This window comes from Miniopterus schreibersii (assembly GCF_964146895.1).
Source record: "Miniopterus schreibersii genome assembly, chromosome: 1".
In the NCBI taxonomy this organism is placed as follows: domain Eukaryota; kingdom Metazoa; phylum Chordata; class Mammalia; order Chiroptera; family Miniopteridae; genus Miniopterus; species Miniopterus schreibersii.
This window is the reverse complement of record NC_138101.1, coordinates 100,264,237-100,291,390: the sequence shown is the minus strand read 5'-3', so window position 1 is coordinate 100,291,390 and position 27,154 is coordinate 100,264,237. Positions and strand designations below refer to the sequence as shown.

The 27,154-nt window shown below is 38.0% G+C and overlaps 1 protein-coding gene across 2 annotated transcripts in view; it reads right to left on the bottom strand.

The window, feature by feature from the left end:
- KLHDC1 (kelch domain containing 1) overlaps nucleotides 1-27,154 on the bottom strand; it is a 54,800-nt gene that overhangs the window by 2,496 nt on the left and 25,150 nt on the right. For both annotated transcript variants that reach the window (XM_081158925.1, XM_081158924.1), the window contains 6 exons: nucleotides 21,610-21,693; nucleotides 20,659-20,717; nucleotides 17,799-17,911; nucleotides 15,871-15,943; nucleotides 11,095-11,179; nucleotides 9,387-9,439 (listed from right to left, as the gene is read on the bottom strand). In XM_081158925.1, the coding sequence (XP_081015051.1) occupies nucleotides 9,387-9,439; nucleotides 11,095-11,179; nucleotides 15,871-15,943; nucleotides 17,799-17,911; nucleotides 20,659-20,717; nucleotides 21,610-21,693 (467 nt within the window). The remainder of the gene's footprint in view (nucleotides 1-9,386; nucleotides 9,440-11,094; nucleotides 11,180-15,870; nucleotides 15,944-17,798; nucleotides 17,912-20,658; nucleotides 20,718-21,609; nucleotides 21,694-27,154) is intronic.

The following is a 27,154-nucleotide window of genomic DNA, read 5'->3' as shown; positions in this document are numbered from 1 at the left end:
CTGGTCCTCCCCAGACCCCCTCTATCAGTGTCTGCACTGGACACTTGACTTAAGTTGACCCAGAGAGAGCAGGTTTGAGAAGGGGAATGGAGCAGTGACACAAAAGAGCCAAGGGACCACCAGAGGTTTTCCTGGTCTGGGGCCCGGTATTCATCTTTTCCCTTTAATTCCACTAGTGGGCAGTGTCTTTCCAAATGCAATCCCATTTTTATCTTAAGCTACTTTGAAGAGGGTTTTTATACTTTAAAACCAAAAGAAAATTAAGATAAGAACCATCAAAAAAGCATCTATTTCAACTGATAAACTTATATCTGGTGTAGATTTAACTCTACTGCTATAGAGACACAGTAGCTCCTGTGTCCCTTCCATAAGGGGGGAAGGGAAGAGTCAGACAAGGAGATGGACTCGGTTATCACCTTCCATTCAGTGAGTCAACAAATATTTTTTAGTGTGCACTATGTAGTAGCTATTGGCTTAGGAGTAGGAAACTCAACACTGAGAAAAACTATTTCAACCTTCAAGATGATTACAGTTTAGTGAAAAAAATAAACAATTAACAATAAAATGTTATAAATGATGTGACTGGGATAAAATGAAATTCTCATAGCAGGTATAGGTCCTATGGAAATCAGATAGGAAGAGTAACCAAGACAGCCTTCATAAGCCAGGGGCAGTTTCCAGATGGGAGGTCCAAGCTGAGGCCTTGAGAGTCTCAGCAAATTAAATAAATAAGGTGTTCCAGGTAGAGGAACCCCACCTACAAAGCCCCAGGGGAGAGAAATAAGATTTATTATAGAAGAACCATGTCCAACTCCGCTTTGTTTTCCCCCAATGAGTGCTAGATGCTTTCTGACTTCGAATTTAAAATAAAATGATTACACTTGCTGCACTGTGGACAACTAGCCGTGGTGAACACGCTTCACACAATAAATACCACTGAATTCCTGATATATTCAAGTTTTGATATGTTCAGCATCGAACGGGCCTGTACCCACTCACAGAAGCTCTGCAGTAGGTGCAAAGGGTGATACCAAGGAGGCTGACTGATGGTCACCTTTAGTCCCAGCCTCAAATACAGGCCCATCCACTGTGTTCTTTTGCTTTCTCTCATTTCTATACTGGTTCATCTTCCCCATCACTGTTTATCTTTGTAGAGGAAAGACTATTCCAAGATGTGACCGCTGCCTGGCCAGCGAGCTGGACCTGGGCTAGAGTGGGGACAGTGTTTCCCACAAACCCCCCTTTGGGGACTGTCTGATCCTGATCGATGTTTGTTAAGACATGAACCAGCACCTCTCCCCTGCGTCACACCAACTGGTTCCTGGACACAGGCCATTGTCTAGAGCCGGACAAGCACGTAAAGCAATTTACCGCACTCGGTAGCGTTCCCGGATGAGTGCCGGGACTATTCACCCCTTTATCCCACATAATTCTGTGGTGCCTGCCAAGTGGTGTGGGGATCCACTTCATCTTACAGCTGCCCAAGATGCGCCCCCCAAGTAAGTTTCTCTCAATTAACTCCAATAATTACCAGACTGGAGTGGCCAGACTCTTCAGTCTTTCCCTGTCCTCTGCCCACAGAGATTTTCAGTCCTGGGACCTTTTCCCAGGTCTATGTGTACTAACAATATTCCCTTCCGAACCTTTCCTTTGTGTTTTTTGGAACACCACTTGTGTCTGCAAATACCGCTGTTTCCACTGCTTTTCTGTCCTAGCTTTAATGGAAATCACAGAAAATTGCTTTATGTGCAGCCCTCTTGAGAAAAGAGCACAATTTCCCTCACCTCCGCTTTCACGATCAGGAGCCAGTGTGAGTGTCCTCTCTCCCCACACACCTCCAGCCGCTGTCATTTCACCTTTAGGTGTTGCCACCTAGTAACCGCCGCTCATCCCCACCCGCACCCCCGAGCCCTGATGTTGAGCACTTTGGCCCTTGCTCACCACGACCTTGTCTCTTGACTGATCTTAGCATCTGTGTAGAACCCCCTCTTTTTTAATTCTTTATGATCTCATTCGGGCAGCTCTGCCTCTGAAATCTTAAAGTTCCATACCCTCCTCTTGGACCATAACCTTGCATCCTTTTAATTCTTACTCTCTTATCCTTCAACTCTTGCTGGTTCACCAAATAATAAGGCCCCTCCAGTTTTAACTGTCTTTCCTATCCGGCCTAGTCCACATGCACTTCATTCTTGCGCCAACAATTTTAATCCTGCTCCCCACTGTCCCTCTCTTATACCATCCTGGCTAAAGTGCCACCGTGGGTGAGTTCAGCCCCCTGTCTCCTTCTGCACCTGCCACCTGGCTGCTCAGTGCTGCTGGAGAACACCCTGTTTCTGCCGGCCTGGCCCACTCACTGCATAGTGATTCCCTTCTATCTCAGCGCCGCCCCGAGTCTCAGCACTATGTTACATACCCCAAGTCGGCATCTTCTCAGTCACCTCAGCAGCTATTTCAGATTTCGCCACTCTTCTCACGTTCACATCCTCACCTCTCTGCTTTCTTACCAGGTGGCCTCGCCGGCAGCTAAAACTCCCTCAGAGTCCTGCCCCAACTGATCCATCTGTCTTTATAGCTATACTTCCTTCTTTTCCCACCTTTTTAAAAGTATTCTTGCTTCAGTCAAGGGGCAGTTCAATGACCTGTTTGCTGAAGTCCTTAAAACCATGCTCTGCCCATTTTCCTTCACTGTGTGTCCAACAGTTTGCTCCCACTCGTTTCTTCCTCAGCACGTGAGCAAACATGCTCGCTCCTGCCTTGATCTTGGTGCTGGTCCCTGGAAGTCACCCTGGCTCCCAGCTTCACCTTGCTAACAACTTCCAATATTATCAAACTCCAAGGCACTTTTCGATCCAGATACCCTGCGGCCTCTTTACAGTAAGTAGTCCCTCCATCGTGTTTTGTTTGTTTTGTTATTCCTCTCTGGAGGATATTTTTTCCCCTCATTTTTAGAGAGAATGTAATGGAGGGAGGGTGGGGGAAGAGGAGGGGATGGTACAGAGAGAGAGAAACATCGATGTGAGAGGGACACATCAGTCCTTTGCTTCCTGCAGGCACTCCAAGTGGGGCCTGGGATCAACCTGCAACCCAGGTACATGCCCTTGACCAGGAATTGAACCTGCGACCCTTTGGTACAGGGGCTGACGCTCTGCCACTGAGCCACAGTGGCCAGGGCTGTAACCTCTCCGTCTTGAGTTCTCTCCTCCCTGGGGTTAGTGGTGTGTCCATTATCTCCTGCTTCACCTTGGGCCTCTCTGCTCACTCTCTGTGCCCCCTTTTCCTCTACCAGCTCCTCCAACGGCATGAGCTCCTAATGCTCAGCTGTTGGCTTTAGCCTTACTCTTGAAACTTCCTGGGCAGAGCTACCCTATACCCATTTATACTCCAACAATTCTTAAATCATTATGTCTAGCTGAGACCTCGCTCCATATATTAACTATTTAATGGGTAGCTCCACTTAGAGGTCCCATAAGCATTTCATACTCAATACGTCCAAAACCAAATTTATCATTTCTACCCCATCCCACCATGAAATCCACTGCCTTCCCCCGATTCTCTATTGCTAATCCTTCCCTCCTCTTTCCCTTGGCATCCACTCATTCACCTGCCAAGCCCATTTTACCTACTAAATGTCCCCATCACCCTCCTCTCCAGTTCCACTGACATTTTCCAGATCAGACCCTCACTCAGTGCCTGACCACTGCAACAGCCTCTACCAACTTTCCTCACCGGGTCACATATCCCTCCAGGCCCTTATCCACCCTCTGCCAGAGGAATTTTCTAACTGGTATTATGATCATCTCATTCCTCTGCTCCAAATTTTTCAATGCTTCTTGATCTCCTACAAGATAATGTAAACTGCTCTGCATGAGGGACAAAGCGCTAGATAACACATAGTTTCTTTTTTTTTTTTAATATGTCTTTTTTATTGATTTCAGAGAGAGGAAGGGAGAAAGAGAGAGAGAGATAGAAATATCAATGATGAGAGAGTCATTGATCAGCTGCAGCCCGCAACCCGGGCATGTGCCCTGACCGGGAATCGAACCCCGATCGCCTGGATCCTAGGTCGATGCTCAACCGCTGAGCCACGCCCAGCTGGGAAACATGGTTTCTGATTTCTTTCTTGTCCAACCTCATATCTTACAACTCCCCCCTAATAATTATATCCCAGGAATACTCAGTTTTCAGGGCACTAATACCTCTGCACTGCTTGTTCATAGCAAATTCTTGTCTCAAATGCACCCCAACTAGAGATCGAAGCCGCATCCTTTTGGTGTACAGGAGGACACTCCAACCAACTGAACCGCCCGGCAACAATCTTAACTATGTGGATAGAGGGCCCTCTTCTCTAGTATTCTCATGAACTTTATACACATTACTCTTAAAGCAATTTTTATTTTTCTACTATAGTTTTGTTTTTAATGGTGGTCTTGAGAACAAAGTGTGATGGCTCCTCAAAAAGGTCAGCCATTCACAATTTGTGGTTCCCAAAATAATTCATTTTATTATTAAATGAATAGTATGCTTACAGTGATCACATTTTCCAAGAACTTTAAGAAAATAAACTTACAATGTAATAAGGTATTAGAATAAGATTTTTCTTCCCTGAAAAATCTGGGACAAATAGTAACTTTTAGCATGCCACAGAAAATACAAGCCAAACTTAACTATGTAACTCTTTGTTGCTACGTCTTCCAAAACTACTTGTTATCACCACTTCTTCCTATATTCCGTCACTCTTACAAATGTACCAAATAAATCATACTTGAAATTAAAAAAACGGATGGGGAAAAATAAAATTTGTATGTCTTCCCTTCAATCTTTAAAAATGTATTTTTTGGGAGGTTAAAGATGGCAGCAGACTGAGTGAAAGCTACACTGACACCCTCCCAGGACCAAACCGGAATTACAACTAAAATAGAGGGGGGAAAACCCCTGAATAATCAACCGCAACTGAAGACGAGCTGGAGAGCACCCTCATAACCAAGGAGGAAAAGTGGACACCACATAGAGACTGGTAGGGAGTGCGGAGGCACGAGAGGGCCGGCTGGGCTCCCATGGGCAGCAGCTGAAGGTCCCCAGGGATCTCTCAGCTGTGGGGGTTCCCACTGAGGACTCTGGGGCCTAAACCCCAGGCTGAGCGCCCCAGCCTAGAGCACCAGAACTGAGAAAGGTGCCCACATAACATCTGGCTGTGAAAAGCAGCCAGGTCTCTGTCTGCCAGGGAGAGGCGGTTGGAAATGCAGGCACCTTCTTAAAGGGCCAACACACAAACTTTCCTGTGCAGCCACTCACCTTGGGCTCCAGCAAAGGGAGGGGGGAGTGGAGTGGTCTGGACTTGTGTGAGGAGAATCTAGGGTTGTGAGCTCTGGAAATAGAGCTCAGAGGGCACGCTTCTGGATTCCACTGCCAAATCATTCCCCCATACTTCAGAGGACATCTTTCTCAGGCAGAAATTTACCTTCCAAGCAGCTTTTGCCTGAGGGGGAAGCAACTGCCCCACCCTGCTGGAAAACCTCTGGCCCTACCCAGAGTAGTTTCTACAGCCTGAGGCTCATTAAGAGAATCAGATTAACCAGCCTGCAGGCAGAGGCAGACCTCAGAGTACTTAGAGTCATTGCCTGATCTGCTTCTGGACCCAGGCTTTGGAAACACAGACTTTGGTGGGCATATATTTGGTGGGGCAAAAGCACCCAGCCCCAACAGAGGGTACCTCAAGCCATGGGTTATTGATAGTTCCGAACAGGGTACTGAGGGGCAGTCACAAACTGCATCTGACACTGGCCTGCACCAGAGATCTTCCAAAAAGACTGAGAGTCTTAGCAGGCCTATGTAATACATAGGGACAAACTCAAATAGGCAGCCCACATGAGGAGACCCAAAAACAAGCCCCCAATGAAAGAACAAGAGGAGTCTCCAGAAAGAGAGCTAAATGAAATGGACATAAGCAATCTATCAGGTATAGAGTTCAGAATACTGATTGTAAGGATGCTCAACAGCATGAAATAAGATATGGGAGCTATGAAAAATGACCAGTCAGAAATGAAGAATCACATAGCAGAAATAAAGAATACATTGGAAGGAATAAACAGCAGATTAGAGGAAGCGGAGGATCGGATGAGTAAATTAGAAGACAGGGTAGGAAAAAAACTCACTCAATCAGAGAACCAAAAAGAAAAAACAAGTAAGGAATAGGTCGGCTTAAAGGAGTTGTGGGACAACATGAAACATAATAATATTTGCATCATAGAAAATCCCAGAAGATGTAGAAAGTAAGCAAGGGTTAGAGAACCTGTTTGAAGAAATAATGGCAGAAAACTTCCCTAATCTGGCCAAGGAAAAAGTCACACAAGTTCAGGAGGCACACAGAGTCCCAAGCAAGAAGAACCCAAAGAGGTCCACACCCAGACACATCATAAATAAAATGCCAAGAATTGAAGACAAAGAGAGAACCTTAAAGGCAGCATGAGAAAAGCAATCTTTACCTACAAAGGAGCTCCCATAAGGCTGTCAACTGACTTCTCATCAGAAACTCTACAGGCCAGAAGGGAATGGCATGAAGTATTCAAGGTAATAAAAAGCAAGGATCTAAAACCAAGAATACTCCATCCAGCAAGGCTATCATTCAAAATACATGGCAAAATAAAGAGCTTCCCAGAGAAAAAAAGGCTAAAGGAGTTTATCGCCATCAAACCTGCATTGTAAGAAATGTTAAAGGGACTGCTCTAATTAGAAGTAGAGATAGAAGCATTGCAAGAAATGTTAAAGGGACTGCTGTAATAATAAGAAGAAATAGAGAGAGAAACATACGCATAAAAAATTAAAATGGCAATTAATAAGGACCTATCATAATAACCTTAAGGACGTTAAGGGAGAGATCAACAGCAATACAGTCATAGTAGGGGACTTTAACACCCCATACTTCACTGGATAGATCTTCCAGACACAGAAACAATGACTCTAAATGACACACTAGATCAGATGGATTTAATTGACATTTACAGAACATTTCACCCCAAAGCTGCAGAATGTACATTTCTCTCAAGTGCACATGGGTCATGCTCAAAGGTAGACCACATGTTAGGAAAAAACAAGCCTCTACAAGTTCAAGAAGACTGGCATCATATCAAGCATCTCAAATCACAATGGTATGAAATTAGAAATCAACTACAGTAAAAACACTCAAAAACATTCAAACACATGGAGGCCAAATAACATGTTATTAAACAATGAATGGGTTACCAATAAGATCAAGAAAGAAATCAAAAACTTCCTGGACACAAATGAAAATGAACACACAACCACACAAAATCTATGGGACACAGCGAAAGCAGTCCTAAGAGGGAAGTTCATAGCACTACAGCAAGAAAATTTTTTAGTAAACTAACCCTACAACTCAAAGAATTCAAAAGGTCCCCTGTGAATCTGTCTGGACCAGGGCTTTTGTTTGCTGGGGTGTTTTTTTATTGCTGCTTCTATTTCATCAGTTGTTATTAGCCTATTCAGGTTTTCTGATTCTTCCTGATTCAGTTTTGTATTATCTCACTCATACATGGAATCTAATATAAAAATAGACTGAGGAACAAAATAGATTCAGAGACACAGAAGCATGGAACAGACTGATGAATCTCAGTGGGAAGGCAGGGGTGGAGGAGTGGGTGGGGAGAGATTAATCAAAGAACTTATATGCACATATGCATAACCCATGGACACAGACAATAGTGTGGTAAAGGCCTGGGGCAGATGTGGGGTGGAGGGGATTAATGGGGGGGAAAAGGGGGAAATATCTGTAATACTTTCAACAATAAAGATAAATTTTTAAAAATATATTTAAAAACTACAATTAAAAAAATGTATTTTTGGTTGTGTTTTTTCCCTTTTCTCCTATAGTTGCTTGAATGCCTGCCTTCTATATTATTTGCAATTTAAGGGGAAGGTTGTGACTTTTCATTTCATAACACTGTGTCTTCTTGTGGTAGGCACTCGAATATTATAATTCTTGATCCCTGGAAATAAGAAATTTGCTGTCTACTTAGGGAAAGCAGTTATGTTCACAACAAAAATTAAGTAACAATATTCTGTAGTAGAAATCATTACAGTAGTGATTTCCAAACTTCCCCTGCACATTAGAATTACCTTGGGTTCTTTAAAAAATTCCAAAGTCCACGCTACACCCCAGACCAGTGAAACCACAACCTTTGGGGGTGGGACACAGGCATCAATATGTTTTAAAGTCCAGCAAGTGCAGGACACATTGCACTAACAGAAAGAGCAGCTAAGAAAGATTCCAGGAAGGTCCAGTTTAAGCTAGTCCGTTGGTTTTCAAGTGGTTCAACCTGTAGAATGTCTGGAAGTTATAGTACACTCCTTGACACACAGCACGTCGTATCTCTCCCCCACCCCCCCATGCCTTCACCCATGTTATTCCTAATGCATAAAATACCCACACTTCTTCACTGGGCAATTTCTACTTCACTCAAACACTTCCTTGCACCTCTCTCAGGCAGAATTGAGGACTCTTCCACAATCCTCCCACTAAACTTTGTATTTACTCCTTTTAAAGCGAAAGTATATGAGCTAAGACACTATAAGTCATACCACCAATTTAATAACAACTTTGGGATTATAAAAAAAGAAATTCTACTGAATTAAATACATGCATGTGTGTTTACACTCTGAGTTCAGAAAAGTTAAAATAGTCAGGCTTAGAATCAAGGAAATACAGTATGTTTAATATTCCCATATGAACTAAAATTTGCAATTTTAAAAGCAAAGCAAAAATGTGACTATCCTGTATAGTTTAAGTCTTTAAAATAACATTGGTATATTTAAGCATTTTCTTAAATTCAAGTCATAAATTACCTGAAAAATATTATAAAGCTGCCCTGGCCAAGTGGTTCAGTTGGCTGGAGCATCATCCCATCCACCAAAAGGTTGCAGGTTTGATCCCTGGTTGAAGTGCACACGGGAAGCAACCGATCGGTGTTTCTCTCTTTCCCTTCCTCTCTGTTTCTATCTGTCCCTTTCTCTCTCTTTAAACATCAATTCCAGCCAAGGGCACATACCTCGGTTGCAGGTTCCATCCCTAGCCCTAGCTGGGGCACATGCGGGAGGCAACCAATCGATGTGTCTCTCTCACATTGATGTTTCTCTCTCTAGCCCGCCTCCCTCCCTCCCTCCCTTCCTCCCTCTTTCTCTTTTCCACTCTCTCTCTGAAAAGCAATGGAAAAAATATCCTCGGGTAAGGATTTAAAAATAAATAAATAAAAATCAATAAAAACATATCCTCAGGTGATTATTAGGGGAAAATATTACAAAGCTTCCCAAAGACTGAGGAAGAAATGATCATATATTAATAGTGTATGTATGAAAATGACGAATTTACTTACCTGAGTAGTGAATAAGGCTGGGTTTGAAAGATCAATAAATCATTACAGTGACCCTAATCAACATAAAAAGGAGTTAGCAAGGTTTTTTATAAAAATAACAACACATTAGAAATTGAGTATTTTTATTTTGTAAATGTAAAGAAAATTATATAAAACAGAAATCTCTCTCCATCTATGAACACACATGTACACATGCATGCACAAACATACACATTCAGACACATCTGTGTCCACACAAATTTTAGATACATGGTTACCATTTTTCAGTGGCTCAATTTTTACCTAACCAGTCTATATAATTGCAAATTTAAAAATCAGAAACATGTTTTTCTCTTAGAACAGTGAGTTCAAAATGAGAATAGTAGTGATTTTCAAGCTTTTTTGTTTTTTAAGCATAACTTTATTCTTCCAAATGACTCTTATTTTTAAATCTTCTCTTACTCCATCTCCCTTTTCCAGGTGGTCCCAGGATTTCCTAGGAATTCTTAATTTAAAAATCACAGAACTAGAAGATTTTCTGAATATGACTCTATCGAAAAATTAAAGTGGAAGAGTCAGCAGAAAATTAATCCTTTCAAATAGTCTCTAGAATTTCATAATTTATGATCATGATTTTAATGAGAATTCCTATCTTAATGATAAAATTTGTATCCTAAGTAAAGACTTCTAGTGCCAAGAAAAAGAAGACAAACTACTAAATTAGCTTTTTAATTAAATGCAAGTTATGGTTTAAATTTTTTATTGAAGCACTGAATTCTTAGCCAAATAAAGTTTTGAAACTTTCAATATATATAACATTTAAATTGGAGGCCTCAGAACCATGAAATAAACCAAGTTTCCTGGAGAGAAGCCGCCTTATTTCAGGGTTCGCCAGGCCACTCTGTAGGAACAATGCCTGAAGAAATGAAAGGGAGCCGACACCTGCTTGGTTGGACCCTGGCTGGTACCCAGCCCAGCCCTGAAGGCTCAGGCCTGCTATGCCCACGTGTTCCATGCAAACCAGAGCAACCAGTTCTGACTCCTGTCCCACCATATACAGAGGAGGAGGGTGGCACCCTGCTCTGAATTTCCAAAGATGTTAGGAGTAAAAGAACAGTACTCTCCAAAAGCTACTCATTTATTCCTTTGACCTTAGTTTTATCAGATTTTAAAACTGGAATGCTTTAAATGTAAATGTAAAACAGGTGAAGCAGTGGCGAAAGATGCACAAAATAAAAAGAAAATACACTTTAAGCATTTCAAAGCAGTTTCCTCTTGAGGGAAAAAGCTAGCATTGATGATGTTCTAGTTATTGTTAGGTAGCAAATTTCATGAGTAGTTATTATTACACTAAGTAGTTTACATATACATTACATATATTATTCTTATGTATCAAATATTACTTACAAATATTTTAATTCAATAAAATTATAAACACCCATACTATGGGGGGATGCAAAGAGAAAAGAAAAGGAAAAGCTGACCTTTAAAAGCTCTTCTTAGTAATTTGACTAATGAAGTTAGTAGACCTATTTTGACTTGTAAACCTAAGATATTCTGAAATGCTTCCCTCGAGTCACTTATTTGGAAGATTAGTCACACCACAGAGGGACATTTCATGCCCTTTCGTATTCTGCAATGTGGGAATGTTAACATTCTTGTCGAATAACCATTTAGAATGAATAACACAATAACTCAGAGGAAATATTTAGATAAGAAATTTTCTTACTGTATCCAAGGAAAGTAAATCATCTTTGCTCCCACCAAATACCATTATTTCATTTTCTTTTCCCAAACAGGCTGTGTGCCATAACCTATGATTGAAAAGTATAAACAGAGTGAAATACTATCGACGAAGAAACTGTATATCACATATTAATCAGTTTTCAATTGCACACTGTAAAATGTAATTTCTTTCAAAAGAGGCATGACTGAACTTCACCTTTGATATACCCTCAGAGGACAGATTTTAAAGATTCCTCTAGAATCACCAGAGGATTAGGTTCTAGAGTTCATTAAATCATATCACTTCAATTAAGATGACACCCAATAACTCTTTCCCATTATATCTCCCAATTGTTTTCTAATCTTTTTATCTCATAGGTATTGAAATAATTTAGTCACAAAATAAAATAATTTTAAAAGGAACTGATCAGCCCAGCCGGGCATGGCTCATCAGTTGAGCGTCGACCTAGGATCCAGGAGATCATGGTTCGATTCCCAGTCAGGGCACATGCCCGGGTTGTGGGCTCTATCCCCAGTGGGGGGCGTGCAGGAGGCAGCTGATCAATGACTCTCTCATCATTGATGTTTCTGTCTCTCTCTCCTTCTCCCTTCCTTTCTCTGAAATTAATAAAGACATATTTTTTTAAAAAAATAAAAGGAACTGTTCAGTAGAAATAGTCACCATTCCCATTTTTTCTTCTTACTATCTGCCATGGTTCTGTACTCATCATTTTTGACTTTTTCTTTCCTGTTCTCTCTTCCCTAGTCGCCTGACAAATCCAATTTGGCATTTTCTTTTCATTTACATTGTCACACTACTTGTCACTCTGGGTACAGAATACCATACATTTTCCTCATTTTTCTATCTCTAATCTCTCTCAGCTACATATAGCTGATATATAATATTTTTCAAATATTGTTTTTATCCATGGACATTTCCTGATCAGAAGGCACCTATGCCATTTTTCTTCTCCTAATATTTATGACCAACATCTATTTCTTTTTCCCATAAAACTTAACTCTTGCCTCTGCCCAAATGAACCTTCTACTTCAGGCAACTTCATTTATTTGCATCCCCTAAAAGTAAAGCTTATATCTGTCTCTAGGCTTTTGTTCATCCCATTTCCTAGTCTTAGAATGAGAAGTCATTCTCTCAGGGCCTTAAACACACACACACACACACAAAAGGCTCAAAATCCCCAAATGCCACCCAAACTGGTTCTATCACCCTCTCTATTCAGCATCTTTCAACATTTATGTGCTCATTTTATAACTGAACTTACACTTGAAGATAAACTGCTCTATATACTTCTTTAATTGCTTGATGTATGTGCCTTTAGCTCCCCACAAAAACTATAAGATCCTTAAGGTAACAAATTGCCACAGTAGCCCTGGCTGGTGTGACTCCGTGGTTACAGTGTCGGCCCTCACACTATAGGGTCTTGGGTTTGATTCCCAGTCAAGAGCATGTACCTGGATTGCAGGTTAGCGCCCCCCCCCCCCCCGTAGGGGCACGAGTGGGAGGCAGCCAGTCGATGTGTCTCTCCTACATTGATGTTTCTCTCTTTCTCTCTTCCCCGTTCCCTTCCTCCCTCCCTTCCACCTCTCTCTGAAAAAGCAATGGAAAAAATATTCTCCAGTGAGGATTAACAACAATAAAAAAAATTGCCAAAGTGGTGTGCTGAAGCCATTTTACTGGCTAGTTAAAGCCAATTGTGCATATTTCCATCCAACTCCATGCTCAGTGACATCATGTTGGTAGCTTGAAATGGCCATGGTGGAGATCAGCAAGTGCTACAAATTAGGGCTTTTGTTTGTTTTGTTTTTCTTGGAGAGCAGTGTTAACTGTTTACCAGCACATCACTGGAATTTGGGTAATTTAATTTTATGCTTCTCTTTAAAAATGTCCATTATGGTGTTCTGTATCCAGTAGGTGATCAAAAACTTTCGATTAACAGAAGCAAACACAAAATGCCAGCATAATTTATTCAGTGATTAAATAAACAAATCATTTCATAAAGGAATGGAGCATCTAATGTGCTTTTGAACATGGTCTGATAGCTTATATCCATCTCCAGTTTCACATCATTTACCAAGAACACTTTTATAGTTCTAAAGAGTTCAATATTTCTGGGGCTCAAACTCTCAGAAAAAAAAGTACACATAAATCTCTCAATTTTAAAAGATAAATTGAGGGGTTACAAAGTCATTGCTTCGATTTTGAAAGTATTTTGATTATTTCTCTTAACAGAAAAAATTGCTGAAGCAATAGGTTCTGTAAAGAATTATATATTATCACTTTTTTTTAACCACATAACTTATTTTTAGTATATTAATCCTTTTTACTTAACTTCCACAAGTGCAAACAGTGGGATTGAGCACAATTTGTTAAATCAAATCCTTTCCTCAAACAACCATGACACATTCAATGACAAATACATTGGGGACCCAGGATAGAACTGAGTCATTAGAGACTTTGGGAAATACTCTGCCCAATTCTCCAACTTGTATGTTAGACCATAACTTGATATAAATCTTCAGTAATACCCAGAGGTTGGAGAGGGGGACCAGAAGAGGGATAGAATAAAGGAGACAGAATACAATGAAGTCCTCATATGTGGGAAGCAACAGCTTAATTTACTGGAGAGGTCACATAACCTTGGCAATGCTCATGGGATACAACATTATCTAAAGCTCTAGAGCCAACACCTTGTTAGATAATCTTTTACAGACATTTAAGAAAGTTCTTTGCTGAAAGTCACCTATACAGATGATCAGATATAGCTAGATAGATGGCTTCTCAACCAAGCATTGTTTTATCTAAGATGAGACCTGTAGAAGAGAGTGCAACACTGCAGAACAGTGGGTCTCAACCAGGGGCGCTTCTGCCCCCAAGAGGACATTTGACAATATCTGGAGATTTTTTTGATCATAACTGCAAGTTGGGTGGAGGGGGAGTACTATTGGAATCTTGTGGGTAGAGGCCAGAGATTCTGTTAAACATCCTCCAGTGCACAGGGCGCCCCTCACAATAAAGAATTTGGTCCAAAATGTCAATAGTGCCCAGGTTGAGAAACCTGCTGTAGAATTATAAGAGGAGAATTGGGCAGCTTACATTTCAAATTATAGCTTGGAAAAGTTTGCACAAGATGCATTTAGATGTTAAGTAAATTCTCACTTTCATAAAAAATTAGTAGATATACACATATATATGTTCTCCTTACACTAAACTGTATCCCACCTGTTCTCCTCCTCACCTCATACCTGAAGATAGATCTGCCTCTGTCTTATCTGCCTTATGGAAACTCTGGCCTCGACTTCATCATCGAAGAACACTGGAAAGCCTTTCCTGCCTTGATTTTGGTGACATCTAGCTTGCAACCTGATGTTTTTTCTACAGACTGATAGTTTATGTCCTCTCACAGCTGCTCTAAACTTATCACCTAAACATTCTAATAAAGCATATTATTTACATGACACATCAGCTAAATTTAAAAAATCTCTTTACATAGTTCAGTTCTAACTAGTATATTATTGATCATAGTTGTATTGCTCTAATTACTCATTAAAGATTGAAATATAAAATACCAATTTAAAAATTAAACATTCTTATTACCACTTTGGTCTATAATTAATGCATCATACAATCAAACAACTGGAGCAGAATGAAGAGCTTATCTAGTCCAAGTCCTTCAATTCACAGAGGAAGAAAATGATGCTCAGTTTCTTAAGTGACTTTCCCAAAGCCAAAATGCTAACTAGTAGCTGAGCAAGGACTAGAACTCTGGGCTCCTATATCTTAATATGAAACTCTTTAAATTAAAATATATATTACAAAAGATCCAGAATTGCTAAAATAATACATTCCAATAAATTTTTATACATGAAAATATAAGAATTATACATAGAATTATGATGAACTCTAAATATATTATGCATATTAATACAGAAATACACAATGAGATATATATTTTTTCAAGTATTTTTCTCAAGTAAATTACTTGTCATATATTAAATTACTGAAGTGCATGCCATTAATTTGACTTCACATTAGTATAAATAATCTAGAGTAAAAAATCTGAAATACATGGCATTAAAAAGAATAAAATCTATTACTATCTATAATAATTATAATGTGCTGAATTTTAATTTCTTATGAATATATTTTTATTATACCAATCAATCAAATTAGAAAAAAATAAGAATTACAATATTAATATGGTTTTCTTTGTAGTCTAATAATAGTATATTGTTTCTACAATTTTTTGCAGAAAATTGTACTCTAATATACCACAAACTAACATGTTTTCTTTTTCAAAAAATCACATTAATGAGTACAATATACAGTTAATAAAGAAAAATAATAACCTGCCATCTACTTGATGAACATGAAAGCACTTTCCCCATTAAATTGCTCTAAACCTCTTCCATAAACAAATAAGTACTACTAAAGCCAACCCCATTCTTGTCTACTTATTAAAAATAGTAACATTATATACTTTCAATTCCTTAGTCTTTTCATATTTATCATGCAAGATTATGCATTTAGCTAAAAGAATAGTTTCAAATATGCAAATATGGGTAGAAACAGAATAGATCATTTCTAAAAATCAGATATAACTTAAATTATAATTAAATTATTTAGGTAACATCAAGCATATTTGGAAGACATCCCTCCTAGTGATTTATGGTTTTAATAGCAAACACTATAAATTCAGTGCTATATTTTAATACTTAAAAAATTCTTAACTATTTTACTATTTGTCAACTTCTGACTTACCTGGGTCTTGTTTTAGGTAAATGTGTCAGCTGTTTCCAACAATTTGTTATAACATTATGAATCCAACCATCACCTGTAATATTATGACAGTTTGAAACTTAAGATTTAGTCTTTGGGATAAAATTTTAATTTTTATCCAAATTTATCAAGTTTCATTTATGCAACTATCTTGTGTGTGTGCATATTTTCTCATAAAAACAATCAGAGATATAGAAAAGTAGAGTGAACATGACAAACCCACACATATCCCAGATTCAACAACTACCTAGATTTTGTCACATGTGCTCCATTTATTTCTTTTTATTATTGTAGCTGAGTTATTCTAAAGCAAATCCTAAATCTCCGCTCATTTTCCCCATACATATGTCAGTAAGCACTGCTTAAAAAATGGAATTTTTTTACATACCTACAATACCATTGTCACATAACTACAATGCCATTATCACAGTCAACAAAACTAAAAATTATTTCTTAGTATTATCTAAAACACATATGACCATATCCTAAGCTGAATCTATAAAGGAGGAAATTGGACTAAGAGTTAGGACATTTCCAGATGGTACTAGACTTATTGGGATGATCACTTTTTCTACACCTGAAACAAATATAATAGTGTATATCAACTGTAACTGCAAAATAAGTTAATTTAAAAGTTAAAGTTAAAAAAACTTTTTTAAAGAATAAGGACATTTAATTCCCCATAGGTCAATGACCAAAACAAACAAGTAGGAGTTAAAAACGGTAGTGCTCATGAAGATATGATATTAAACAATCTCTAGTGAAATGGATGTTAGCTTTTTTATTAGATTCCAAATCTCTTCTAATTAAAATCCCCAGAAGTCGAAGAAACATAATATTCTGCAATAGTTAACATCTCCTACAAGGAACTGCTGTTTCCAGCCAACCTCTGGAGTTCGTTGGCCAGAAGACTGCCAGATATACAGATGACGCTCAATAAATTTTTGTGGGGAAAAAAAAAAAGTTTTTTCCAGATCCTATATAAGATGATAGAAATGGCCTTAATGGTATATAAGTTGTCTTAATGTAAACATCTCTAGCCAAAGGAAACTTTTGAGTTAAAAAAATACAAAACATTTAGTACGTCAGACTAAGAAGTGGATATTCTTGGTCATTTGTGTATCCTGATGGTATAATTGTACTGCTGAAAAGAAAAACTGCATTTCAAAATCCACAGTCATTGGGTTCAACAGTGAAAGGAGTTTAAAAAAATTCTAGCTAGGCACTTTCCTTTATAGTTTGGGAAAAAAGAGAGAAGCAACAGGCCTTCCCACCTTATATTTCCAGAGCATTCTGGAAAAGGCTGCTCTTCTAATCTGCTTTCCAGCCTGCAACCTAACTAAGCATCTGGATCCTAAATAAGGAGGAGCCCTGCCAGCGTGGCTCAGTGGCTAGAGCGTCGGCCTGCGTGCGAGAGGGTCCAGGGCTCGATTCCCAGTCAAGGGCCCATACCTGGGTTGCAGGTTGGATCTTGCCCCCCAGTTGGGGTGCGGGTGGGAGGCAACCAATGGATGTATCTCTGTCACATTGATGTTTCTCTCTCTCTTTCCCTTTCCCCACCTCCCTTCCACTCTCTCTAAAATTAATGGAAAAAAATATCCTCACTCCTTGGGTGAGGATTAAAAAAAAATCAGGAGGACATAGAATCATAGGTTTTATGGCTGAAAGGGGCTTTAATTCACCTAGTTTCACCCACCCTTCCTTTTCTCTACCCCTAGGAAGCAGGAGAAAATCAAGAGCCAAGGCTACAGAAGCAAAGCGATCCACTCCTAATTCTAAATGCAAGCATAGGGTTGCGGATAAAATAGAGGCAGAGCATAAAATCAGAAAAAAAGGGAAGATACCTTAAGTGTAAACTACAACTAAGGAAAAAAAGACAATAATTGTAGGCCTAACATGAATTCACTTACTTAATGGAATATTGTCCGCACTTAATCCACCAAATAAGAAAAGCTTATCGTCCGCTATTGGTGTTAAAGTATGCCATGATCGATGTTTAGGGTTTTCTCCACTAATAGGAATCCTGTGGCAAAAGGAAACTATAAAATTCTGGGTACTGTGTTAGTCAAAATAAGTGGTTTTCAGTCATCTCAGATCTTAAAGGGAAAATTTGCTCTCACTAGTTTAAAAATTTTTTTTAATGTCTTAAATTCTTAAATGAGCTTAAACAATCTTTCCTCATGGTATCTATTCCACCTGTTCACAGAACACATTGAAAATTAATTTCAAGTTAATTCACAATGCACGCTCAGCATCATTCTTGTTGGTTCATCAATAAGCTTCCTCGTTGTTTCAACATAATTATTCTCATGTCTCTAAGTTTTAACTGTTGTTTCATATTTAATTTTGTGTTTTCAGCAGATTTCCTCAATGATATTTTGGGATTTTGTTGTTGTTTTTACTTGGGGTATTTGTTGTAGAATTTCCCAAAGTATCATCTTCATTCTAGCTTCAAAATAAAAGCATGCAAGCCATTCCAGATCCAGAAAAAAAACTCTAAAGATTTCAAACAAATACTGTTCTAGTCCTTAAAAAGTAGAAACAGAAGTAAAATCATAAGCACACAAGTTTAACTAATTTAGGAGGTGAGAAGGCACAATTCTCCAGCATTCTGGAATGCTCCAAAAGAACATGGATTATTTGTGGAAGATGTAATTTGTTTTTTCCAAACTGGAAATATTTTTATTATTTTTGTTGACTATAAAAACATTTTGGTTATGCCCGGTCGGACACAGCTCGGTGGTTAAGCATCGACCTAGGATCCAGGAGACTGTGGTTCGATTCCAGTCAGAGCACATGCCCGGGTTGCAGGCTCGGTCCCTAGTCAGGGGCATGCAGGAGGCAGCTGATCAATGCCTCTCTCATCATTGATGTTTCTGTCTCCCTCTCTCCCTCTCCCTTCTTCTCTTGGAAATCAATAAATTTAAAAAAAACAAAAAGAACCATTTTGGTTAGAAAACATTCAACCACCACAAAAATATTTTTAATGAGTTGTATAATTCTGTCTTCCAGCAATAAGAAATAATAATTCCGTATATATGTTTCCAGATTTTAATGTCTATATAAATATTTATTAAAAATATATAAATGGGATATCTTCCATTCTGTAATTTTTTCACTCTCCCAGTGTGTTGTAGAATATTTCCATGAAGTAGACTCCTTTGGTAATGGAAGCATGGCAGCCCTTTGGGCAGATATACCATGGTTTAACAATCCCCACTTGTGGGCATGAAGGTTGATCTCAAGTTTTTGTTGTTTTTGTTTTTTTAATCCTCACCCAAGGATATTTTTTCCATTGCTTCTCAGAGACAGTGGAAAAAAGAGAGACGGGGGGGGGAGGGAAAGAGAGAGAAACATCAATGTGAGAGAGACACATTGACTGGTTGCCTCCCACACAGGCCCCTATTGGGGCGAGGGATCAAGCCTGCAACCGAGGTACGTGCCCTTGGCCGGAATCGAATCCGGACCATTCAGTCTGTGGGCCGCTGCTCTAACCACTGAGCAAAACCAGGCAAGTTTTTGTTTTTATAAATAAGATTGCAATAAACATTTTTGTGTATGCACGCATAAATATACCTGTCCAATTATTGTCTTCAGAGAAATTCTGGATCAAAGTAGAAATTCCATTTTCTATTTTAAACATATTGCCAGAACACCCTCCAGAAAAACTGTACCAACTTATACTTCTACTAATTATGTTGTTACAATCTAGCACACACTGGGCATATGTAATTACTTTTATCTGGTAAGTAAAAACTAGTTTTATTTCCATTTCTTTAATACTCTATGAAGTTGAACATCTTCTTAAAATAGTTTTGCCTATTTGTATTTCTTTTATGAGTTGCTCATTCATGGTTTTTGTCCACTTTCCTATTTGCTATTTATCTTTTTCTTACCAACTTAGTTCTTGTGGATCTCAGCCCTCTCTGTTAGAAATACTATAAATATTGTGTAAAGTATATGATTGTCTCACCACTATGCTGAATACCTGAAACTGATACAAAATAATATTAAATGTAAACTGTAATTAAAAATTTAAAAATATTTTAAAAGAAAAATTCAAAATAAAAAATACTGTGTAAGTCAAACACACACACAAAATATTTTTTTAGAAATATTACTTCTAATTTATTTTTTTGTTTGCATTTTCCAATTTGCCTCTTAAATTTTTGTGGTATATTTTTCTACACAGAAATAATTCTTAAGTAGTTTTATCAACCTATCTTTTAATTTGTGAATTTTGAGTTTATATCACTTTTAGAAAAGCCTTCTCCATGGCAAGATTTTACAGATAACCTGTTATATTTTCTTCTTGCACTTTTATGGTTTTATTTTTGATAACATTTATACTTTGGAATAATATATAGCTGAGTTCATCTCATTACATGAACAGCTGAATTGATACCTAAATATATTTATTTTACTGCTAAATATATATTATGAACCATAAACAAAATCTGACTTTTATCCACTCCATTTTCTGTTCACCTGTGTGACCCTATTAAACCATTCCTTTACTTCTTCTACTGACCAGCTCTCAAGAATACAAGCAGTACTTTTACATAATCAATTTCAACTGCTAGTATTCTCATGTTTTATATAGTTTGGTTAAAGAACAAACTCTCTTTAAATCTATATATTCCTTGCTTAGACATATAATCTGAAGAAAAAATAATAGTTCAGTTTTAGAGATCCAAATTTGGATTATGGTGCATGTGCACACACAGAGAGAAATACCTATAGATAAAAACAAACAAATCTCATACCTACCTTCCAGACCAAGTCCAGGTATCTAAGTTTAGATAGTGCAAATCATTCATCCTAGTTTGCTGAAATAAAAGTGTGTTAAACTGGTCAGTGTTTTACATCTTTCATAAGCTATAATTTTGGTTTTAAAATAGTTTATATTAAAAATAGATGATCTCCATTTTGCTTAATATCATAAGTTTATATATTGAGAAACAATGCTGAGCATTAATAAAGTTAACACAGAGCTACCAAATTAATATGTCAAGGGGGAAAGGAAAAAATGAGTTTAAACTAACAGGATTTAGATGATAAGAAATTAAACTTTCCTAATAATACACTAAAGTGAAGAATTCTCCTCATTAAAATGAGTTATAACCATCTGTGATTATTCATGTATGATCCGTTTGGGAACAGAGGATAAGTTTCTATAAGAAGTATCACACATAAAAAGATTATTTCCATTCAAAATCCTAACCAAGGGGAGGGGCCGTGGGGAGGAAGAGATTAACTAAAGAACTTATTATATACATAACTCATGGACACAGAAAATAGTGTGGTGAAAGTCTGGGGAGGGTATGGGTTGAGGGTGGAGAGGATCAATGGCGGGGGGGGATCATCTGTAATACTTTCAACAGTAAAGATAAATTTTTAAAAAATAAAAATAAAAATAAATGACCAAGGAATCTAATGAACAAAATAAACTGGTGAATAAAATAGAACCAGAGGCATGGAAACATGGACCAGACTGACAAATCTCAGAGGAAAGGGGGGTAGAATATTAACCAAAGAACTTATAGGCATATATGCATAACCCATGGACACAGACAATAGTCCATAATAGGCCTGGGGAGGGGGTGGGAGCAGGGTGGAGGGGGTCAATGGGGGAAAGAAAGGGGCATCTGTAATACTTTCAACAATAAAGATAATTTTTAAAAAAATATATAAGGAAGAAATTAAAAAAAAAATACTAACCAAAACGCGTCCACCAAAGATATAGCCTTTATTTCCAAGAACTGCACATGTATGTGCAGCTCGTGGCTGTGGTGGAACTCCACCCTGCAAGCAGAGATCAGAAAACAGAGTGCGAAGACTTGAAACACGTGAAATGCCGTCACATTCTTATGCTTAGTATGAGAAATACTTGACTGCTAAATTACCATTATCTATGTAATTACATTAGAAAGTCTAATATAAAAGTTCACTCTAAATTAGCGATTTTCAACTGCTGTGCCTCAGCAGGCATACAGATGTGCTGCAAGAATTTTTAAACATGCAGTACCTGACTATTTAGTCAGGACCACTGACCTTTCTTCCCTTAGACTGTGAAATTTAAAAAATGACAACAGCCACCACAACAATGGCTGTTCGGTGTGAATGAATCAAAATTATACCTATATTTTGTGTCAGGTTGGCAAAAAATATATTTTTTGGTGTGCTGCAGAATTTTAGTAGTTTATGTGCGCCATGAGATGAAAAACTTTGAAAATCGCTGCTCTAAATAGTAATAATTAAAGACAAATACCACAGGCACACATCGTTTTATTGTGCTTCATTTTATTGTGTTTTGCAGATATTGCGTTTTTAATAAATTGAGGGATTGTGGCAACCCTGTGTGAAGCAAGTCTATCAGTGCTACTTTTCCAACAGCATTTGCTCACTTCGTTGTCTGTGTCACATTTTGGTAAGTCTCGCAATATTTCAAACTCTTTTCATTATTATATTTGTTATGGTGATCTGTGATCAGTGATCTTTGATGTTACTATTGTAATTGTTTTTTGGGTGCCATGAAATGCACCCATGTAAGATAGCAAACTTAATAGATAAATGTTGTCTGTGTTCTGACTGCTGCACTGACCAGCCATTCCCCCATCTTTGTCCCTCTCCTCAGGCCTCCCTATTTCCTAAGACACAACAATATTGAAATTGGGCCTATTAATAACCCTAGAATGGCCTCTAAGTGTTCAAGTGAAAGGAAGAGTCACATGTCTCTCACTTTAAATCAAAAGCTACAAATGATTCACCTTAGTGAGGAGGCATATCAAAAGCTCAGACAGATTGAAAGCTGAGACAAGCTAAAAGCTAGGCTTCTTGCACCAGTTAATCAAAATTTGAATGCAAAGGAAAAGTTCTTGAAGGAAATTAAGAGAGCTACTCCAGTAAACAAACCAATAATAATAAAGTGAAACATTCTTATTCTGATATGCAGGAAGTTTTAGTAGTCTGGCTAGAGGATCAAAACAGACCAAACATCCCTTAAGTCAAAGCCTGATACAGAGTAAGGCCCTAACTCTTCAATTCTGTGAAGGCTGAGAGAAGTGAGGAAGCTGCAGAAGAAAAGTTTGAAGCTGCCAGTGGTTGGTTTATGAGGTTTAAGGGAAAAAAAGCTATCTCTAAAACATAAAAGTGCAAGGTGTAGCAGTAAGTTCTGATGTAGAAGTTGCAGCAAGTTATCCAGAAAATCTAGCTAAGATAATTAATGAAGGTGGCTACACTAAACAACAGATTTTCAATGTAGACAAAACAGCCTTATGTTGGAAGGAGATACCATCTAGGACTTTTCTAGCTAGAGAGAAGTCAATGCCTGGATGCAAAACTTCAAAGGACAGGCTGATTCTCTTGTTAGGAGGTAATGCAGTTGGTGACTTAAAGTTGAAACCAATGCTCACTTACTATCTGAAAATCCTAACACCCTTAAGAATTATGCTAAATCTACTCTGCCTGTGCTCTATAAATGGAACAACAAAGTGTGGATGACGGTACATCTGTTTACAACATTGCTTACTAAATATTTTAAGTCCAATTTTACTGTTGAGACCTACAGCTCAGAAAAAAAAGATTCCTTTCAAAATATTACTGCTCATTGACAGTGTACCTGGTCACCTCCAATGGAGATGTGCAGTAAAATTAATGTTGCTTTCATGCCTGCTAACACAGCATCCATTCTGCAGCCCACGAATCAAGGGATAATTATTTAAGAAATATACTTCATAAGGCTATAGCTGCCATATATTGTGATTCCTCTGATGGATCTGAGCAAAGTAAATTAAAAACCTTCTGGAAAGGATTCCCCAATCTAGATGCTATTAAGAACATTAGTGCCCGGCTAGGTGTGGCTCAGCGGTTGAACATGGACCTAGGATCCAGGCGATCGGGGATCAATTCTGGGTCAGGGCACATGCCCGGGTTGCGGGCTAGATCCCCAGTCAAGGGCATGCAGGAGGCAGCTGGTCAATGACTCTCTCATCATTGATATTTCTATCTCTCTCTCTCCCTCTCCTTTCCTCTCTCTGAAATCAATAAAGATATATTAAAAAAAAAAAAAAAAAAAAAGAACATTAGTAATTCATGAGACAAAGTCACAATATCAACATTAACAGGAATTTGGAGGAATTTGATTTCAACACTCATGAATGACTTTGAGGGGTTCAAGACTTCAGTGGAGGAAGTAACTGCAGATGTGGTGGAAATAACAAGAGAACTAGAATTAGAAGTGGAGCCTGAAAATGTGATTGAACTACTGCAATCTTATGATACAACTTGAATGGATGAGAAGTTGCTTCTTATGGATGAGTGAAGAAATGTGTTTCTTGAGATAGAATCTATACCTGGTGAAGATGCTGTGAAGACTGTTGAAAAAACAAAGTATTTAGACTATTACATAAACTTAGTTGATAAAGCAGCAGGATTTGAGAGGATTGGCTCCAATTCTGAAAGACATTCTACTGTGGGTAAGATGAAATCAATCAGCATCGAATGCTATAGAGAAAGCATTAACAAAACGAAGAGTCAATTGATGTGGCACACTTCAATGTTGTCTTATATTAAGAAATTACCACAGACACCTAACCATCAGCAACCACCACCCTGATCAACTTGCTTTTCTCTTGCTGCCTTTAAGGTTCTCTCTTTGTCTTGAATTTTTGGCATTTTAATTATGATATTTCTGGTGTGGGCCTCTTTGGGTTCTTCTTGCTTGGGACTCTGTGTGCCTCCTGAAATTGTGTGACTTTTTCTTTCACCAGTTTAGGGAAGTTTTCTGCCATTATTTCTTCAAACTGGTTCTCTGACTCTTGCTTACTTTCTACATCTTCTGGCACTCCTATGATGCAAATATTGTAATGTTTCATGTTGTCCCACAGCTCCCTTAAGCTGTCCTCCTGTTTTTTAATTGTTTTTTCTTTTTCGGTCTCTGATTGAGTGATTTTATTTCTATCCTGTCTTCTAATTTGCTGATCCAACCCTCAGCTTCCTGTAATCTGCTGTTTATCCCTTCCAGTGTATTTATTTCTACTATGTCATTCTTAATTTCCTTCATAGTTTCCACATCTTTTCTCATGCTACTGAGTATCCTTAAGATCAATATTCTGAACTTTATAGCTGATAGATTGCTTATCTCCATTTCATTTAGCTCTTATTCTGGAAAATTATTTTGTACTTTCACTTGGGGCTTGTTTTTCTCCCCATCTTGGCTGCCTGTTTGGATTTGGTTCTATATATTCGATAGAACTGCTAGGACTCCCAGTCTTTTGGATGGTGTCTGGTGCAGGTCAGTGTCAGACACTGTTTGTGACTGGCCTTAAGTACCCTGTTTGAAGTTTTTCGCACTCCACTGCTTGTAGTTCCCTTTGCTGGGGCTGGGTACTTTTGTAAAGGAGCAAGATGCGCACCCAGGTTTCCCCCCAGAGCTCTTGGTGCTTCAAATTCCACAGTAAGAATTTCATTTTTTACTTAAGCCAAACAGTGCTTTATCTCTCATTAAAGCTCTTCACATTAACTGATAACACTTCTCTATACTTTACTTTGAATAAATATATCAGCTCTTTACTTTAAAGATGTTTTGGATTGGTGGGAAAAGAGGGAGTATAATGAGTAGACGAATGAATAAGATTTGAAGCAAAAAAGTTAAGCATAATATTCATGTGTTCCTAGTGGGTGCCTTTGTGTGTGTATTTCATTCCATGTTCTAAAAGAACCCAACATTTTCAGTTCACTGGCTACTGATGTGAACACAGGAAACTTAAACTCTCCATCTAATACCATAACTCCCTAGACTTCTCAAGTTACTTTAGTAACTGTGCTGAAGTCAACATGGTAAGAAATAATTCAGATATTACCTATATAACACTTAAATAAGTGAGAGAGAACCATTAGAGTTGTGGTTCCCTGCCTTTCCAGTAAAACAAAATTTTCATTATTACCTCATCTCTAATCTGAAATTTGGAATAATTATTCTACTATAAACACATTTATTATGAAATAAATATCGAATTTCTCCATTTAACTTATAAAATACATTTATTAGCAAACCAAAGCTTCTGAATAAACTGAGTTCAAACAATTTCAAACAAAAACAAAGAAATGACATTTGCATTAGTCTGTGTTCCTAACTGTACAAGTAATGCACAATGTTTATTAGGTTGTTTGAAATACTGAAAATAACTCAAAGATCCCTGTTACTAGTATATTGCTCTTCCAGAGGTAAAAATCCCATGTAGGAAAACACTTCCAACCTCCCATTTTATAGATAACACACTAAGGGGCTTTTCTAAAGCACAAGGTATTTCATGACACAATTAGAATGCATATTCAGGTAGAAGGGTGAGTGGAGGTAGAGGAGGGCATGGGGGATAAATGGTGATGGAAAATAAAATAAAACAAAATAAAATAAAATAAAATAAAAAGGGGAAAAATGCAAATTCAGTTTTTTCAACTTCAACACCAATAATTGTTAACCTCTACCATGTTGCTTGGCCTTATGATGCAGATGTTTGGGAATAATGAATTAAGAATGTCTTAAAAAATAAAGAGAACAGATTCCAGCTTTAACCATGCTGGAAAAACTTCCAGGTACAAATACTATAAGAATTTGTTTGAAGACATCAGCAGGAAAATTACAGTGAAAATATTGTTAAATACTAACTAAAATAGCATTATCTGTTGACGTCATGTGCAGCAGTCATGTACTTCTGTTGGAGAAGGAGGAGGGGAGGGATATGGATTAAGATAAGGAGAGAAAGGAGTCAGAGAATGACTTTTGAGGTCCAAAGAACTGATTATAAGCTCCCTCAGCTTCCTTATCCATAGGAACACATTTAAAAACATGCCTTTGGCAGTTCCAGCCCTTTGCTTATTCTCTAAGGAAGTAGGAGGAGTTTCAGTGTATCCAGTCTCAGTAATATTTCTCTCTACCTACTGGCTGATATGAAATTATTTTAACAGTGATAAAATGCTTTTACTTCATTAATAAAAGACACCAATCTTAAAATTCAAATGTCGACTGAAGGAAAAACCAATCAACAAGTATAAATGACTGACAATTGATCAGTTCTAAAATTAGAAATGGGGTGAAGAGAATAGAAGAGCACTGGAAACCTGACATTCATGGCTTGGAAAAAGAGGATGCTGAGAAGGGTGTTATCTTATAACACTATTTTGCATAGAGCCTCCAATCACTTCCATCAGCAGAAATTGGACTGCAAGGAATTTTAGTCATGCATGCATATAGTGAACAATTTCG